Source organism: Chiloscyllium punctatum, chromosome 4 (assembly GCF_047496795.1).
Source record: "Chiloscyllium punctatum isolate Juve2018m chromosome 4, sChiPun1.3, whole genome shotgun sequence".
Taxonomy (NCBI): Eukaryota; Metazoa; Chordata; class Chondrichthyes; order Orectolobiformes; family Hemiscylliidae; genus Chiloscyllium; species Chiloscyllium punctatum.
This window is the reverse complement of record NC_092742.1, coordinates 13,965,797-13,984,707: the sequence shown is the minus strand read 5'-3', so window position 1 is coordinate 13,984,707 and position 18,911 is coordinate 13,965,797. Positions and strand designations below refer to the sequence as shown.

The 18,911-nt window shown below is 44.1% G+C and overlaps 1 protein-coding gene across 1 annotated transcript in view; it reads left to right on the top strand.

The window, feature by feature from the left end:
- The first annotated feature begins 4,123 nt into the window (after window positions 1-4,123).
- Window positions 4,124-18,911, top strand: part of tshr (thyroid stimulating hormone receptor) — a 73,583-nt gene continuing 58,795 nt past the window's right edge. Inside the window, exon 1 of the mRNA XM_072568113.1 lies at window positions 4,124-4,417. Coding sequence (XP_072424214.1) covers window positions 4,251-4,417 — 167 coding nt within the window. The 5' untranslated portion in view covers window positions 4,124-4,250. The remainder of the gene's footprint in view (window positions 4,418-18,911) is intronic.

Sequence of the window (18,911 nt, the reverse complement as noted above, 5' to 3'; positions counted from 1 at the left end):
AGCAATGACGAAAGATTCGATAGGCTAGGTTTGTTTTTCTTTGACCAGGAGAGGTCATAGAGTCATAGAGATGTACAGCAAGGAAACAGACCCTTCGGTTCAACCAGTCCATGCCAACCAGATATCCCAACCCAATCTAGTCCCACCTGCCAGCACCCGGCCCATATCCCTCCAAACCCTTCCTATTCATATACCCATCCAAATGCCTCTTAAATGTTGCAATTGTACCAGCCTCCACCACATCCTCTGGCAGCTCATTCCATACACGTACCACCCTCTGTGTGAAAAAGTTGCCCCTTAGGTCTCTTTTATATCTTTCCCCCTCACCCTAAACCAATGCCCTCTAGCTCTGGGCTCCCCGACCCCAGGGAAAAGACCATGTCTATTTATCCTATCCATGCCCCTCATAATTTTGTAAACCTCTATAAATCCCCCCTCAGCCTCTGACACTCCAGGGAAAATAGCCCCCGCCTGTTCAGCCTCTCCCTATAGCTCAAATCCTCCAACACTGGCAACATCCTTGTAAATCTTTTCTGATCCCTTTCAAGTTTCACAACATCTTTCTGATAGAAAGGCACACAATATTCCAACAGTGGCCCAACCAATATCCTGTACAGCCGCAACATGACCTCCCATTGAGGAATGCAGAATAACAAGGGGCGTGGATATAGCAGACAGAGAAGATCTGTTTCCCCTTGTGTAGAGGTCAAATGCCAGTCAGCTCAGATTTCAGGTGATTGGTAGAAAGATCAGAGTTGAAAAGTATGGCAGCAGGTCAGGCAGCATCTGAGGAGCAGGAGAGTCAACCTTTCGAGGTTAAGCCTACTCCTTGGAAGCTGCCTGACTGGCTGTGCTTTTCCAGCACCACACTTCGCGACTGATCTCCAGCATCTGCAGTCCTCACTTTCTCCCAGAAAGATTAGAGGGGATAGGGGGGAAAACTTGGTGGGTCTCCGGAATTCACCATCGAAGAGTGTGGTGCTAGGAAAACACAGCTGGTCAGGCAGCATCCGAGCGGAGGACAGTCAACGTTTTGAGCATAAGCTCTTCATAGGAATGAAGATGCTGCTTGACCTGACGTGCTTTTCCAGCATCACACTCTTCAACTCTGATCTCCAGCATCTGCAGTACTCACTTTCTCCTAGTGTGGAATTTTTTTGTCCAGTTTGGTGATTTCTTCAATTCATTTAAACGCAACCTGATCTACCCCTGAAGCACTGTAAACTGCAAGACTGCAGACCAGCTGCTGAAAATGGAGCTAATAAATAGCCTTGTGGTATTATCACTAGACCATTAATCTAGTGACCCTGGTAAAAGAACATAGAACATAGAAAAGTACAGCACAGAACAAGCCCTTTGGCCCACGATGTTGTGCCAAGATTTAATCCTCATGTAAAGCATAGTAACTTAACCGAAGCACCCCTCAACTCACTGCTATTCATGTGCAAGTCCAGCAGTCACTTAAATGTCCCCAATGACTCTGCTTCCACCACAACCACTGGTGACACATTCCATGCATTCACAACTCTCTGTGTAAAGAACCTACCTCTGACGTCTCCTTTATATCTTCCTCCTAATATCTTCAAATTATGACTCATCGTACCAGTCAATCCTGCCCTGGGGAAAAGTCTCTGGCTATTGACTCTATCTATTTGTCTCATTATTTTGTACACCTCGATTAGGTCTCCTCTCTTCCTCCTTCTCTCCAGAGAAAAAAGTCCAAGCTTATTCAGCCTTTCTTCATAAGATAAGCCATCCAGTCCAGACAGCATCCTGGTAAACCTTCTTTGCACCCACTCCAAAGCCTCTGTATCTTTTCTATAGTAGGGCGACCAGAACTGGAGAAAGTGAGGACTGCAGATGCTGGTGATCAGAGCTGAAAATGTGTTGCTGGAAAAGCGCAGCAGGTCAGGCAGCATCCAAGGAGCAGGAGAATCGACGTTTCGGGCATCAGCCCTTCTTCAGGAATGAGGAAAGTGTGTCCAGCAGGTTAAGATAAAAGGTAGGGAGGAGGGACTTGGGGGAGGGGCATTGGGAATGCGATAGGTGGAGGGACGTCAAGGTGAGGGTGATAGGCCGGAGTGGGGGTGGGGGCGGAGAGGTCAGGAAGAAGATTGCAGTTTAGGAAGGTGGTGCTGAGTTCGAGGGATTTGACTGAGACAAGGTGGGGGGAGGGGAAATGAGGAAACTGGAGAAATCTGAGTTCATCCCTTGTGGTTGGAGGGTTCCTAGGCGGAAGATGAGGCGTTCTTCCTCCAACTGTCGTGTAGGAGGTGTAGTCTAGTGGGAGCACGAGGAGGTTGAACAGTTCATCCACTTTACTAACACTTCCCACCCCGACCTCAAATTCACCTGGACCGTCTCAGACTCCTCCCTCCCCTTCCTAGACCTTTCCATTTCCATCTCGGGTGACCGAATCGACACGGACATTTACTATAAACTGACCGACTCCCACAGCTACCTAGACTACACCTCCTACACGACGGTTGGAGGAAGAGCGCCTCATCTTCCGCCTGGGAACCCTCCAACGACAAGGGATGAACTCAGATTTCTCCAGTTTCCTCATTTCCCCTCCCCCCACCTTGTCTCAGTCAAATCCCTCGAACTCAGCACCGCCTTCCTAACCTGCAATCTTCTTCCTGAACTCTCTGCCCCCACCCCACTCCGGTCTATCACCCTCACCTTGACCTCCCTCCACCTATCGCATTCCCAACGCCCCTCCCCCAAGTCCCTCCTCCCTACCTTTTATCTTAGCCTGCTGGACACACTTTCCTCATTCCTGAAGAAGGGCTGATGCCCAAAACGTCGATTCTCCTGTTCCTTGGATGCTGCCTGACGACCAGAACTGGACACAATATTCCAAGTGTGGTCTTACCAGAGACTTGTAGAGCTGCAGCAAAACCTCACGGCTCTTGAACTTAATCCCCCTGTTAATGAAAGCCAAAACACCATATGCTTTCTTAACAACCCTATCCACTTGGGTGGCAACTTTGAGGGATCTATGTACTTGCACACCCAGATCCCTCTGTTCCTCCACACTGTCAAGAATCCCGTTTTTAATCCTATATTCAGAATTCGAGTTCCACCTTCCAAAATGCATCACTTTGCATTTATCCAGGTTGAACTCCATCTGCCATTTCTCAGCCCAGCTCTGCATCCTGTCTATGTCGCGCTGCAGCCTGCAATAGCCCTCTGCACTATCAACGACACCTCCAAGCTTTGTGTCATCTGCAAATTTACTAACCCACCCCTCAACCTCCTCATCCACGTAATTTATAAAAACTTCAAAGAGCAGAGGCCCAAGAACGGAGCCCTGTGGGACCCCACTCAACACTGACCTCCAGGCAGAATACTTTCCATCTACAACCACTCTCTGCCTTCTGTCAGCCAGCCAATTCTGAATCTAGATAGCCACATTTTATTGTATCCAATACTTCCTGACTTTATGAATGTGCCTACCATGGGGAACCCTCTCAAATGCCTTGATGAAGTCCATATACACCACATCCACTGCTCGACCTGTAATGTCCTGGGGATCTGGGCTCAAACATCCGTGATGGCAGATGGCGGAATTTGAAATCAATTTTGTTTAAAATAAAGTCTAATGATGACCATGAGACTGTTGACAATTGTTAGTAAAAGCCCATCTGGTTCACTGATGCCCTTTGGGGAACGAAATCTTCCACCTTCCCCCAGTCTGGCCAACAATGGAGACCTGAAGCAATGTTGGTTTACTCTTAACTGCTCTCTAAGCAGTTGGGGATAGATAATACACGTTGGCCTGGGCAATAATATCCACATTCCTTAAGTGAATAAGATTAGAATCAGTTTATTCAGAGGTTGGATGGCTGTAACTTTTCTATGATTTGAAAACAGGCTGTTGTTTTCCTTTTGAAAAACAAACATGCTTTATCATAAACTCAGTCTTGTGCTCTTTAAGTTTTAACTGGGTTTGTATTTGAAAAAAACATTGACTTACTTCTTGTAATGGTCGATGGGAGATGATCTGTCTGTCAGTGTGCAGGCTCTGGAACACACTCAGTGCTCGCCTTGCTGCGTGAAACTGAGTCTGCCCCGTGTAAAAGCTCCTGGCGCTGAGAGGTAGAGAGAACCACCTCTGGGGGCAATTGGGGATTCGCAGCTACTCAGTTTGAAGAGGGGAAACTTTAAAGCGAGAGAGCGCGGAAAGAGAAAGGAAGCCACAGCCGTGCACAAACCAAACCTAAAGTCGAGTGGCATTGATCAGGAGGATGAAAGTGCAGGATCTGCCAGTGTTGGTGATTACAACTGTCTCCCTGCGACTGAGCGCCGCCGATCGCTGCCCCAGTGTGTGCGAATGCTCAGGGTGGAATATTTACCAGATAACCTGTAAATTCATCGATCACATCCCGTCCTTTCCCCTGAACACCGAGAAGATGTGAGTACCTTGCTGTCCCTTTTGAAACAACCTTCTTTTGATCCGCAGAGAGTTAATGTGACCGACCTTTCCCCAGTCTGTTCCCCTCCACCCCTCCCCAGAGTTTACCTGCAGCTTGGGGATTGACTGGACAGGAACAATGTGTGTGTGTGTGTGTGTGAGAGAGAGAGTTTGATGGATGCATTGTCGGTAAAACGGCTGGATTGCCCATTAACTCCATTTCTGCACTAACCGCCTGTCCCACACTGTTTCTGCACTTGAGTGGCGCCTGGTTTGGATGCACAGGGGAGAGGCAGTCTGAGAGGATGGACATTGAAGTATCCATAGGAACACAGGAGCACTTTGTAAACTTTGTCTTCAAACCACTCTGTGTAGCTGCAGAGGTTGGGGTAAGGTGCTTGCACACCGGTGAGCTCAGGGATTCCTCGCATTAACCATTTCCTCTCCATGGATGCTGCTGGGCTTTTTCCAGCCACTTCTGTTTTTGTTTCTGATTTCTGGCAGTTCTTTCGGTTTTTAAAATCTAATTTCAACAGAAACAAACTCAGAAATTGCTGGAGAAACTCAGCTGCTCTGGCAGCATCTGTGGACAGAAAGCAGAGTTAACCCTTCGGGGTCCAGTCACACTTATTCAGTTCTTCAGGGTTGAGTTTCTCCTGCAATTTCTGGGTTTTTTTCCAGCATCCCCTGTTTATTATCTAATCTTAACTTTCTCAACCATGTTCTCAAAACCTTCAGCATTGCATCGACTGAGAGTTGGAGCGCAGGCTGCCTGTTGAGAACGGAAGAACTACGTTCAGGAGTAGGTCAATTTGACCCATGAAGTCTGCTCTGCCATTCAATAAGATCATGGCTGATCTTTTCTTGGACCCAGCTCCACTTACCCACTCTCTCACCATTACCCTTAATTCCTTGACTATCTTTGCCTGAAAAATGTTCAACTGTGGGATGGCACGGTGGTTCAGTGGTTAGCACTGCTGCTTCACAGCACCAAGGTCCCAGGTTTTGATTCCAGCCTCGGGCAACTGTCTGTGTGGAGTTTGTACATTCTCCCCGTGTCTGTGTGGGTTTCCTCCAGATGCTCTGGTTCCCTCCCAAAGATATGCAGGCCAGGTGAATTGGCCATGCTAAATTGCCCATAGGGTTAGGTGTATTAGTCAGAGGGTAATGGGCCGAGGTGGGCTACTCTTCGGAGGGTCGGTGTGGACCTGTTGGGCTGTTTCCACACTGTAGGGAATCTAATAAAAATAAAATCCAATGAGTTAGCCTCAACTGCTTCACTGGGCAGGGGATTTCCCAAATTCACAATTCTTTGGGTATAGAAGTTCCTCCCTCAACAACAGCTTTCTCCCAGGATTCTGAGTAAGATAGCAGCCAGGCATGTACCAAAGCAGACAAGCTTGTCTACTTTGGATTCCATGGCCTGCAGTTTTCTAGGCAAAAGGCTTGGATATATTTTAGTCAAAATTAATTGGAGGATGTGGATGTCACTGTCTGGGCCTGCATTAATTGCCTATTCCTCCTGGGGAAGGTGCTTTCTTCAACCAGTGCAGTCCATACGCTGTAGATTGACCCTGCAATGTCCTGAGGGAGGGAATTCCAGGAAACCCAGTGACAGTGAAAATATGGCAATATATTTTCAAGTCAGGATGGCGAATGGCTTGGAAGGGAACTTGCAGGTGATAGTTTTTCCAAGTATCTTGTAAGGAACCTCAACGTCCTTCCTGAACTAGAATTGGACACAATACTCGAGTTGCTGTCTAACCAAAACTTAATACAGGTTCAGCACAACATCCCTGTTTTTGTACTGGCTTCTCCATTTGCTAGGTACAAGATTCCAGTGCTTTGCTATTATTGTCTCCCAGATCCCCCTGTCCTTGTATCCTATTTAGGACCGTGCCATTAAATCAAAATATTCCCACCCTTCTCTTCTTTGTCTTAAATTCCATCTGCACTTGACTGCCAGTCAATTTGCGTCCTGTTGCAATTAATTGGTCTTGTTCTAGTTTGCCATTCTTCCAAGTTTAATATTATCAGATAATTTAGAAATATTACTTTGTACTCAGTATCAAAATCATTTTTACATCTCAAAAATCAGTGCTCCTACACTGTCCCTTGAGGAACACCACGACTTACCATGCTTCAGTTTGAAAAATCAGCATAATCCACAATGCACTTCCTTGATATCCATCTGAGATAATGTTCATGGCATTCCCTTCAGCAAAAAAATTCAATTAGATTAGTCATAGAGTCATACAGCATAGAAACAGACCCCTCAGTCCAACTTGTCCACGCCAACTATGTTCCCAAAGCAAACTAGTCCCACCTGCTTGTGCTTGGCCCATATCCATCCAAACCTTTCCTATACAATAACTTATTCAAATGTCCTTTATCATTGTACCTGTACCTGCATCCACCACTTCTTCTGGCAATTCATTCCAGACAGGAACCACTCTCTGTGTAAAAAAAAAGTTGCCCTCCATGTCCTTTACAAATCTTTCTCCTCTCCTCTTAAAAATATGCCCTCTCGTTTTGAGTTCACCCACCTTAGGGAAAAGACCTTTGCTATTCACCTTATCTATGTCCTTCATGATTTTATAAATCTCTATAAGATCACCACTCAACTTCCTAAGCTCCAGTGAAAAAAGTCCCAACCTATCCAGCTTATTTTTATAACTCTCACGCTCCATACCCGGCAACATCCTGGTAAATATTTTCTGGGCCCTCTCTAGTTTAATGATATCCTTCCAATAACAGGGTGACTTGAACTGCACACAGTTCTCAAGAAGTGGTTTCACCAATGTCCTGTATAACCTTAACATGACACCCCAACTCCTGTCGTCAAAAGGTCTGAGCAATAAAGGTAAGTGTGCTAAATGTCTTCTTAACCACCCTCTCTACCTGTGACACAAACGTAAATGAATTATGTGCCTGAACCCCTAGGCCTCTCTGTTCTACAACACTACCCAAGTCAAACACAAAACAAAAACAGGAATAGCGGGCGAAACTCAGCAGGTCTGGCAGCATCTGTGGAGAGAAAGCGGAGTTAACATCATTGGACTCAAAACATTAAATACTTTCTTTCCACAGATGCTGTCAGACCTGCTGAGTTTCTCCAGCAATTTCTGTTTTTGTTAAGCTCTTCAGCATTCGCAATGCTTTGTTTAATTTTAGTGAAACACAATCTGCCTTTCTCAAATCTGTTCTGGCCTACCTTGATTAACGCAAACCTCTCTGATTAACTGTTGATGCCTTTAACCTCGATTAGTATTTCTCAAACTTTAACCCACAACCAATGCTTAAATTGACCGGGCTGAAATGTTCCCTTCCATTGGAGGTCCTTGCACAGCGGCAGTTTCTGGAAGCCATCATCGATAGGCCAAACAACGTGTGTGGAACTTTCCAGCAGCCGCATAGCATAGAGGGAATGTTTCAGTGGAGTAGTTTATTTCTAGATCATGGGTGACTTGTTTGCCAGGTTCCAATTCTCTCCATCCCTGTACTGGGGAAGATTGGGAGATTATTCCAAACCCTTTTACTATTTCCATCTCATTTCTTTCAGCAGCCTTGGATGCAAGCCATCCAGACTCTGAACTTAGTTCGTCTTTCTAGTATTCCATCTATGTTCATTACTTATGCCCCTTTTACAAATATTTTGTCAGCATTCTCTTCCTTTGTAAAGCTACTTATTAACTATTCTAGCCTTTCCCTGTGCCCCTAAGTTTCTATCACTCTCCTTAACCCAAATAGGACCCCTCCCACCTCTTGTTATTTGGATGGGTTTGCACCATTTTGAGATTATGTTTTATGTTAACCATTCTGTTCCATGTCATTCGGTTCTCACAATCTCTCTTTTCAAATCACATTTTCCTCTCAACTTTTGACATTTGACCTGGTTCTCGAATTCAATGAGAATTAAAATCCCCCAGTAACATCACTCTATTGCTCTTGCCCGTCCCTCTAACATGCCTGAAGATTTGCTCTTGTATCTCTCTTGCTATTTGGAGGTCTATAGAATGCCCCCAGGAATGTGATCATTCCATTTTAACGTTTCACACCTAACTAAATGGATTCTGTCATTGAGTCATTAGAGATGTACAGCACAGAAACAACCCCTTTGGTCCAACTCGTTCATGCTGACTAGATATCCTAAACTAATCTAGTCCCATTTGCCAGCACTTGGCCCATATCCCTCTGAACCCTTCCTATTTATATACCCATCCAGATGCCTTTTAAATATTGTAATTGTACCAGCCTCCACCACTTCCTGTCCTTGCCCCTGAAAGGACATCCTCACGTTCCAGTGCTAGTCAGGATTGTAGCTACACTCTTTTTCCTCCTTACTGTCTTTCATGAACACATTATACCATTGAATGTGAACACCCAGTACTGTACTCATTCATTTTAAGCCAAGTGCCTGGTGTTGCTGCTACACCATATTCACAGAGAGCTACTTTTGTTTGCAACTCACTAACCTTTCCCACTACACTTTGTGCATTTCAGAGTCTAGAGCTACCATAGAATCATAGAATAGTGCAGGAAGAGGACATTCAGCCCATCGTGAATGTACCAGCTCCCAAAAGAATTACCTAATTCCATTCTCCCGACCTACCTTCGTAGCTCTCTAAATTCATCACCGTCAAATATATATCCAGCTCCCTTTTCAAACCTCCTATGGAATCCACCTCCCAGGCAGCGCATTCCATACCCATACAATTCTCTGAGTGAAGAAGTTTCTCCTCACTCTCTTACTGACAATCTTGAAATTATGGCCACGCCTTACTAACATACCAACTAGTGGAAACCGAATATTCTCCTTAGTTCTGTTCTCAATATGGTCATGTCTTAATCTACTCTGCTCCAAGAAGGGTACCCCCAATTTTGAGTCACATAGTCATTCAGAACAGAAACTGACCCTTTGGCCCAACTCATCCATGCTGACCAAGTTTCCTAAACTGAACGAGTCCCATTTGCCTGCACTTGGCCCATATCCCTCTAAACCTTACCTATCCATGTTCCTGTCTAAATGTCTTTTAGATGTCGTAATTGTACCCATCTCTACCACTTCCTCTGGCAGCTCATTCCATACATGCACCACCCTCTATGTGAAAACGTTGCCCCTGTGGTGCCTTTTAAATCTTTGTCCTTGCAACTTATACCTATGTCTTCTAGTTTTGGACTCCCTTTCAAATGGGAAAAGACTTTGACTATCTACCTTACCTATGCCCCTTAAGAAAAATAGGGTTATAATAGCAGGGGATTTTAACTTTGCAAATATAGACTGGAACTAACATAACTGTAAAGGGTTTGTTAAGTGTGTTCAAGAAAACTTTCTCAATCATTATGTAGATGGCCCTATTAGAGAAGGGACAAAACTCAACCTCCTCTTGGGAAATAAATCCCTCATTTCTGCTGTCATTCCAGTAAATCTCCTTTGCACACTCTCATAGGGTCTTAACATCCTTCCTTAAATAAGGTGCCCAGAACTGAACACAGTACTCTAATTTTGAGAAGATTTGTAGCTCAGGTTGAGGTTCTGGATGTGGGTTTGCTCGCTGTGCTGGAAGGTTCATTTCCAGACGTTTTGTCACCCTACTGGGTAACATCTTCAGTGGGTCTCCAGGTGAAGCACCGTTGATGATTTCTTGTGGTGATGTCATTTCCTGTTCTTTTTCTCAGGGGGTGGTAGATGGGGTCTAACTCCACGTGTTTGTGGATCCCATCTACCAACCCCTGAGAAAAAGAACAGGAAATGACATCACCACAGGAAAAGTCATCCCCATACCAAAGAAACCCAAACATATAAATAGAAAGCAGGAATCATCAACAGTGCTTCGCCCAGAGGTCCACTAAAGATGTTACCTAGTAGAGTGACGAAATGTCTGAAATGAACCTTCCAGCTCAGCGTGTAAACTTACATCCACAGTACTCAAACGTGGTCTGACCAATGACTTGTATTTATGAGTTTGCATTTCTCATAGTCATTCTCAGTCTCTTCTAATCTAATGTTCATTTTCAAGTATAAACTGATACTCTCACTCTATACATTTGTTTGTCTTTTCTATTACTGTAAGCTGGTGCCCATTGGCCTGCCTATTTATTCTACAGGACCCCAATCACACATGTGAACCTCCGTGCAAGGATATTGGTTCCAGTCCCGCTGAGGATTAACCCACCTCCCCTGAATAGATGACTCTTATCAGTCCCAATACCCTGAGAATCTGAAGCCTTACCTTCTGCACGAAGTCTCAAGGCAATCATTGATCTGCCCTATCTTCCTGTTTCTCACTGTTGGTGTACCACAAAGGTAGCAATCATTTTCAGGGTCCTACATTTAACTTCATGTCGCACTGCTGTAATGTAGGAAGCAAGAGTATCAATCTGTGCATGGCAAGATCCCACAAGCAGCAAAGTGAAATGACCAGATCACTTGTTTTAGTATCAATGCTTCTTTTAGATTTCCAGCATTTGCGGTATATTGCCATTTTATTGGTTGAGAGATAAGTTAGAACCAACACTGAGGGCAAGCTACCCTGCTTTCCTTCATTGTGGTTATGTAACACGGTGGCTCAGTAGTTAGCACTGCTGCCTCACAGTGCCAGAGACTGGGTTCGATTCCACTCTGTCAACTGTGTGGAGTTTGCACATTCTTCTTGTGTCTGTGAGGGTTTCCTTCCAAAGTCCAAAAATGCGCAGCTTAGGTGGATTGGCTGTGGTAACTTGCCCATCATGTGCAGGCTAAGTGGGTTGGCCATGGGAAAAGTAGGTTAGGGGGGATGGATCTGGGTGAGATGCTCTTCAGAGGATCAGTGTGGACCAAACGGCTTGTTTCCACACTGTAGGGGTTCTTTGTGGATTTTATGCCCACCTGAACGGGCAAGTAGGCACTCACTCTTACATCGTTTCTTACAAATAACCAACAAAGAAGGACTCCCTCAGTTCTGCAGTCAGGTGTCAGCTGGGAATAGGTCCTTCAGCCTTTGGAAAGAGATTAAGAATCTACAGCCACCTGATCCACATTAAAACCTCAAGTCAGCCTCTAAGACATCACGGATAGAAAGCTGAGCTGTTGAGTACATTTGTATTCTTTGCTCTGTTTACCCACACCCGTGCTGCCTTAGAGCATGCCACTACTAAAGATGTCTCTATAACTACAGATCACTGGGGAGTGCTCATGATTCATATCTAAAGTGAACATTTGAACTTAGCAATGATTGTTAACATCCCGAAGCACTTTGCAGTCCACTGGATTAATTTCAAAGTGTACTCACAGCTGTAATGTAGACAAACAGGACAGTCAAATTTCGATCAGCATGTTTCACAATTAACAGATCAATAGCTAGTTACTTTGATGTTTATACCCCAAAGACAGAATCGAAAACCAATGCATTCAGTTCACTCAACTTAGATATTGCACCACGTCAGGAAATCAACATTTGAAATATATGCCAAAATGGGAAAAGCATTTTAAATCAATTCTGGAAAAAAAAGCATTTTACAGCCACTGAAGGACTTTTGCAATGTACTCATTACTGTATTGGGATGTAGGAAATGTAACAGACAATTTCTAATCACCAGTCAACAACTTACAATAACCAATGGCCAGATAAGCTACTTCAGTGACATTGATTGAGGAATAAATATTGACCTGGACATGGAGCACTTTCCCAGTTCTCTTTCAGAATAGCATCAGAGGAGTTTTTAATTTCCTTCTGAAGAGAACCTTGATTTCTGCAAAAAGCGCTGTGTCACTTGAGACTATGGGTCCCCCAAAGTGATCTTTAAACTCATAATGTTTGCAGAGAGTAGACACTGATAATAACAATGATATTTATAAAAATAATAACAAAGGTATTTTATTCAGGAAACAAATCTACAGCCTAAGACTAAATTGCATTGTGATTAACATAGGAAAATGTATGTACAGTGTAAGTAATCACATGGAAAACATATAACTATCATAAATAAAAAGAACATACAAATTCAGCAGATAACAGAAGTGTTGAATGAAATGGTAAAAGAAGTGTAAAATTGTATTAAAAGTATATTAATACTATAAATAATATACCATTCTTACTTTAAAATGCAATATTTTATTTGCTCAATCATAGAGTCATAGAGTCATAGAATTGTACAGCACAGAAACAGATCCATCCATGCCGACCAGATATCCCAACCCAACCTAGTCCCACCTACCAGCACCCGGCCCATATCCCTCCAAACCCTTCCTATTGATATACCCATCCAAATGCCTTTTAAATGTTGCAATTGTACCAGCCTCCACCACATCCTCTGGCAGCCCATTCCATAGACACACCACCCTCTGCATGAAAATGTTGCCCCTTAGGTCTCTTTTATATCTTTCCCCTCTCACCCTAAACCTATACCCTCTAGTTCTGGACTCCCCGACCCCAGGGAAAAGACTTTGCCTATTTACCCTATCCATGTCCCTCATAATTTTTTAAACCTCAGCATCCGACGCTCCAGGGAAAACAGCCCCAGCCTGTTCAGCCTCTCCCTATAGCTCAAATCCTCCAACTCTGGCAACATCCTTGTAAATTTTTCCTAAACCCTTTCAAGTTTCACAACATCCTTCTGATAGGAAGGAGACCAGAATTGTATGCAATATTCCAACAGTGGCCTAACCAATGTCCTGTACAGTTGCAACATGACCTCCCAACTCCTGTACTCAATACTCTGACCAATACAGGAAAGAATACCAAACGCCTTCTTCACTATCCTATCTACCTGCGACTCCACTTTCAAAGAGCTATGACCCTGCACTCCAAGGTCTATGTGTTCTGCAACACTCCCTTGGACCTTACCATTAAGTGTATAAGTCCTGCTAAGATTTGCTTTCCCAAAATGCAGCACCTCCCATTTATCTAAATTAATCTCCATCTGCCACTCCTCAGCCCATTGGGCTCATCTGATCAAGATCCTGTTGTAATCTGAGGTAACCTTCTTCACTGTCCACTATACCTCCAATTTTGGTGTCATCTGCAAACTTACTAACTCTACCTCTTATGCTCACATCCTTGTGGCAATTCTTGTGGCACTCCACTGGTCACAGGCCTCCGATCTGAAAAACAACCCTCCACCATCACCTTTGAGCCAGTTCTGTACCTAAATGGCTCATTCTCCCTGTATTCCATGGGATCTAATCTTGCTAACCAGTCTCCCATGTGGGTTTCTCTGACTGGGCCAGCATTTACTATCCATCTCCATTTGCCCTTGAGAAGGTGGTGAGCTGCCTTCTTGAACCACTGGAGTCCATGTGCTATAGGTAGAGCCACAATGCTATTAGGGAGGGAATTCCAGGAATTAGGTTCTGTACACTGGAGGAATGACGATATATTTCCAAGTCAAAGTCGTGAATGGCTTGGAGGGAACTTGCAGGTGGTGGTGTTTCCATGTATCTGCCCACCTTGTCCTTCTAGATGGTAGTGTATGTGGGTTTGGAAGGTGCTGTCTGAGGATCTTTGGTGGATTTCTGAAGTGTAAATAAAAACCTCAGAATTGTGGATGCTGTAAATCAGAAACAAAAAAAAGAAATTGCTGGAAAAGCTCAGCAGGTCTGGTAGCACCTATGGAGAGAAATCAGAGTTAATGTTTCTGGTCGAATGACCCTTCCTCAAAATCTTTCTTTAAAGTGCATCGTGTACACACTGCTGCTGCGTCGTGGTGGAAGGGGTGGATGTTTGTGGATGTGGTGCCAATCAAGCAGGCTGCTTTGTCCTGGATGGTGTCAAGCTTCTTGAGATTTGTTGGAGATGCCCCCACCCAGAACAGTGGGGAGTATTCCATCACACTCCTGACTTGTGCCTTGTAAATAGTGGACAGGCTTTGGGGAGCCAGGAGGTGAGTTACTCGCTGCAGGATTCCTAGCCTCCAATCTGCTTTGTAGCCACTATTTTTGTATGGCTAGTCCAATTCAGTTCCTAATCAATGGTCAGCCCCAGGATGTTGATAGTGGGGGAGTCAGCAATGATAATGCTATCAATGTCAAAGCATAATAGTTAGATTCTCTCTTGTTGGAGATGGTTGTTGCCTTGCGCTTGTGTGACGTGAATGTCACTTATCACTTCTCAGTCCATAATCAGACTTTATGATGGTGGGGGGGGGGGGGGGTCATTGATGAAACAGCTGAAGATGATTGGGCCTAGGACACTACCCTGAGGAACTGCTGTTGAGATGTCCTGGAGCTGAAATGACTGACTACAAGCAACCACAATCATCTTTCCATGTGCCAGGTATGACTCCAACCACTGGAGAGTATGCCCCCGATACCCATTGCTTCCAGTTTTCCTCAGACTCCTTGATGCCACACTTGGTCGAATGTGGTCTTGATGTCTGTCACCTCACCTCTGAAACTCAATGCTTTAATCCATGTTTGAACTGAGGCTGTAGTGAGGTCAGGAGCTGAGTGGCTCTGACGGAACCCAAACTGGGCATCACCGAGCAGGTTATTGCTGAGCAGGTGATGCTTGATAGGATTGTTGATGACCCCTTCCATCACTTTACTGGTAATTGGCCAGTTTGTATTAGTCCCATGTTTTGTATTTGGACATATCTGGGCAATTTTCCACATTGTTGGGTAGATGCCAGTGTTGTAAGTGCACTGGAAAGCTATTGCCAGAATGTTGTCAGGACCCATAGCCTTTAGATTGTCCACTGGCTCCAGCATATATTTGATATCGTGTGGACTGATTCAAATTGGTGGAAGGCTGGTATCTGTAATGCTGGGGACAACTGGAGGAGGCTGAGATGGATCATCCACTCAGTACTTCTTGTTGAAGATTGTTGCAAATGCATCAGCCTTATCTTTTGCACTGACATGCCGGGCTCTTCCATCATTGAGGATGGGGATATTTGTGGAGCCTTCTTTTCTGGTGAGTTATTTAATTCCATTGTTATTCACAACTAGATGTGGAAGGATTGCACAGCTTAGAGCTGATCTGTTGGTTGTGGGATCACTTAGCTCCGTCTATCACATGCGGCTTGTGCTGTTTGGCATGGAGGTAGTCCTGTTTGGTCACTTCACCGGGGTGACACGACTTTGTGTTTAGGTATACACTGGTGCTGTTCCTGACAAGTGCTCCATTGAATCAGAGTCGATCCCTGGCTTGATAGTAGTAGTTGCGTAGGGAATGTGCTGTGAGATCTGAGCAACAGTTATATTTACTCAAAACATTCAGTCTGTTTCTCTCTCCAGAGATGATGTGAACCCGATAAAGATTCCCAGCATTTTCTATATTTATTTCAGACTTGCGGCATCTGTAGGATTTTGCTTTTAAAACAGCCCTTTTGGTGCATCTGATATTCAGCTTGAGTGGATGTGCAGATTTGTTAATCGCCATCTTGTCATTGGAGGTAGTACTTTGGCATGGATGGCGAATTGGCTAACGGGCAGGAAACAGTGAGTGGGGAGAAGGTGTTCTTTTTCAGGCTGGCAACCTGTGACCAGTGGGGATCCACGGGGATCAGTGCTGGAACTACAACTGTTTACAGTATATATTAATGAGAAGGAAGTCAATGTATTGTAGCCACATTTGAAAATGTCACAAAAATAGGTGGTAAGGCAGGTGTTAAGAGGGATACAGACAGTTTACAGACAGACCATTGATAGGTTAAATGAATGGGACAAAATTCAGCAAATGGAGTACAATGTGGGAAAATGTGAAGTTGTTCATTTTGGAAGGCAGAAAAAAAAATGAAAAAAAATTACTCAAACAGCAAAAAACTGCAGAAAGCTACAACACAAATGGATTTAGGGGTACTTGTGCAAGAAACACAGAACGTTAGCTCAGGTGCAGCAGGTAATCAGGAAGGAGAGTGGAATGCTGGCCCTTATTTTAAGTGGACATGGAGTATAAGAGTTGGGACATCTTGCTGCAACTGTGCAAAGTGCAGCTGAGACCATATCTTGTGAGCAGTTTTGATCCCCTTATTGCTTCATTGGTGGTGGTTCAGTTAAGCTTCACTCGGATGATCTCACTAGGATGCGGAAAGTTTATCCAATGAGAAAAGATGATAGAGGTTGGAGCTCTACTCATTGGTGTTCAGAAGAATGGGAGGTGATGCCGGTGAAAAATATTAGATTTTTAAAGGGTTTGCCAGGGTAGATGCTGAGAGGATATTTACCCTCATGGGAGAGTCTAGCGCCAGAGTGCATTGTCTCAGAATGAAGGGGTGCCAATTTAAGACTGAGAGGAGGAGGAATTTCTTCTCTCAGAAAGTGTGAGTTTTTGGAACTCCTTGCCACAGAGAGCTGTGGTTAGAGACAAAAAACTGCAAATGTTGGAATCCAAGGTAGACAAGCAGGAGGCTGGAAGAACACAGCACGTCAGGCAGCATCAGGAGGTGGAGCAGTCACCGTTTCAGGTGTAACCTTCCTTCAGGACTTGGGGGTGGGTGTAAGGGGAGCTGCAGATCACTGAGTGCACATCTAAGAGAGGCAGAGAACTTTTTCAAAGTGGCTATCCTTTGAAGAGACTTCACAGTTGTACAATCTTGGTTCGAGACAAAAGAACTGCAGATTCTGGGATCCAAGGTAGATAAGCAGAAGGCTGGAGGAACACAGTAAGCCAGGCAGCACCAGGAGGTGGAGAAGTCCCCGTGTCAGGACCAGTCCTGAAGAAGGGTTACACCCGAAATGTTGACTTCTCCACCTCCAGATGCTGCCTGGCTTGCTGTGTTCTTCCAACCTCCTGCTTGCCTACAGAGAGCTGTGGGGGCAGAATCCTTCTGCAAATTTAAGGTTGAGATAGGTAGATTCATGCTCACCAAGGGAATCTAAGGTTATGGGGAAAGGAGAGGAGCAGATTTGAGGGGCTGAACAGACTATTTGTATTCCTATTTCTTCTGGTTTTGGGTTTGAAGTCAACATTGCTCACCTTCAGAGAGGTCAGCAACTTGAAATACTAACTCTTTCTCTTCTCAGCTGCTGCCTGACCTGCATTTCCTATTTTCATTTCAGATTGCCAGAATCTGCAGCAATTTGCTTTTGTCTTGATATTCGTGCAAGGATTGCCAATGTGGTTAATAATGGCCCAATGCCTGGAGCTGGTACGATATTGTACACTGGAAACTACTCACATAACCTGTAGGCAGTGGCTCAAAAATTCTGCTGCTTTCTGAAAAAATGGAAACGTGTGTTATTTATTTTGGCACGTGTGTAAATGAAGTTTGCTTGCGAAGTGACTGCCAAAATATTCAAATAATGCTGTTACTTCAATGGCAAAACTTTCTGCAGATGCTCAGGCTATTATTTATATTAATATTCTTTTATTCTTTAACTCTTTTATTCTTTTGGCAAATTTCAAATGACCACAAATATCTATACAATAGGAGAAACATGGTCCACAGGAGAAAACATTTTTATACAGTGAATTGTTGTGATAGCAAATGCACTTTTTAAAAATTAAAAAAGATTCAATCAGATTGTCTGTTGCCAACATGAGGTGTCATTCATGGTGTATAACTTGACCATCTGTACATGTGCAGCTTCCTGTGCCTGCTCACATGACTTTTGTAATGCATACATTAGTATTTGTGTAGTGAGCCTAAGATACCCTATTGATCCCCAGAGAGCTTGTACAACAAAAACAGAATTTGCTGGAAAAGCTCAGCAGGTCTGGCAGCACCTGTGGAGACAAATCAGGAAATGGGTCGAGTGACCCTCCTTCAGAACTTTTGATGCTGCACAATCTGTGTGTCTCTGTTAACCATGTTTGATCCATAAATGTCACCTGTACTTCCTATGTCTCCCCTTCCCTTTTCCTGCTCCCGTACTCTGGAAAAATGACAGCTTCTCAATAAATCAGGTCTCACATTCCAAAGCAGTTCCTTTTTGTGTTGCTACACTTTTTATGGAGAGTGTTTGTGAGGTTTTGTTCCTTGTCTCACAACGTAAAGAACTTGAATTGTTCTCGTAGGTCATTTAAGGTAAATTATCACAGGAATCTGGAGTAAAGTCCTGCCTTGACTTCAGGATGAAGTTGTTTTCATTTGTAGTTATAGTGAATACAGCTAGCTGTTGAATTGTGAGCTCCAGATTATGAACTGTTTTGCTTAATATATATTCTGATTTTGCACGTATATGTTAGGTGCCCTGCATAGTAGTACCATTGACTTCAAATGTAATCAGATTCAGTAATAACTTTCTGGATAAATACTTGAAGAGGAAATAAATCATTGGAACTAATTGCCAAAAGTAATTGGATAACTCTTACAAAGAGTCGCCCAGGCCTGAGGAACTGAGTGGCCACTTTCTGAGCAGTATGATTCTATGACTGAGCATGTGTATTTGAAGTTATATCAGCTCATCCTGATCCAGTTGACGTCTACCCTTGAACCTCTTCACCCGAATTCAACATTTGAACCATCATTTCCAATGCGTGATCCTGAGTAGAATGATCAGCGCTCCCTTTTTCAGACTGATAAAGCTCCATTGTCAAGTTATGGACCTCAGCTCTGTAGCCCAAAGAAACTC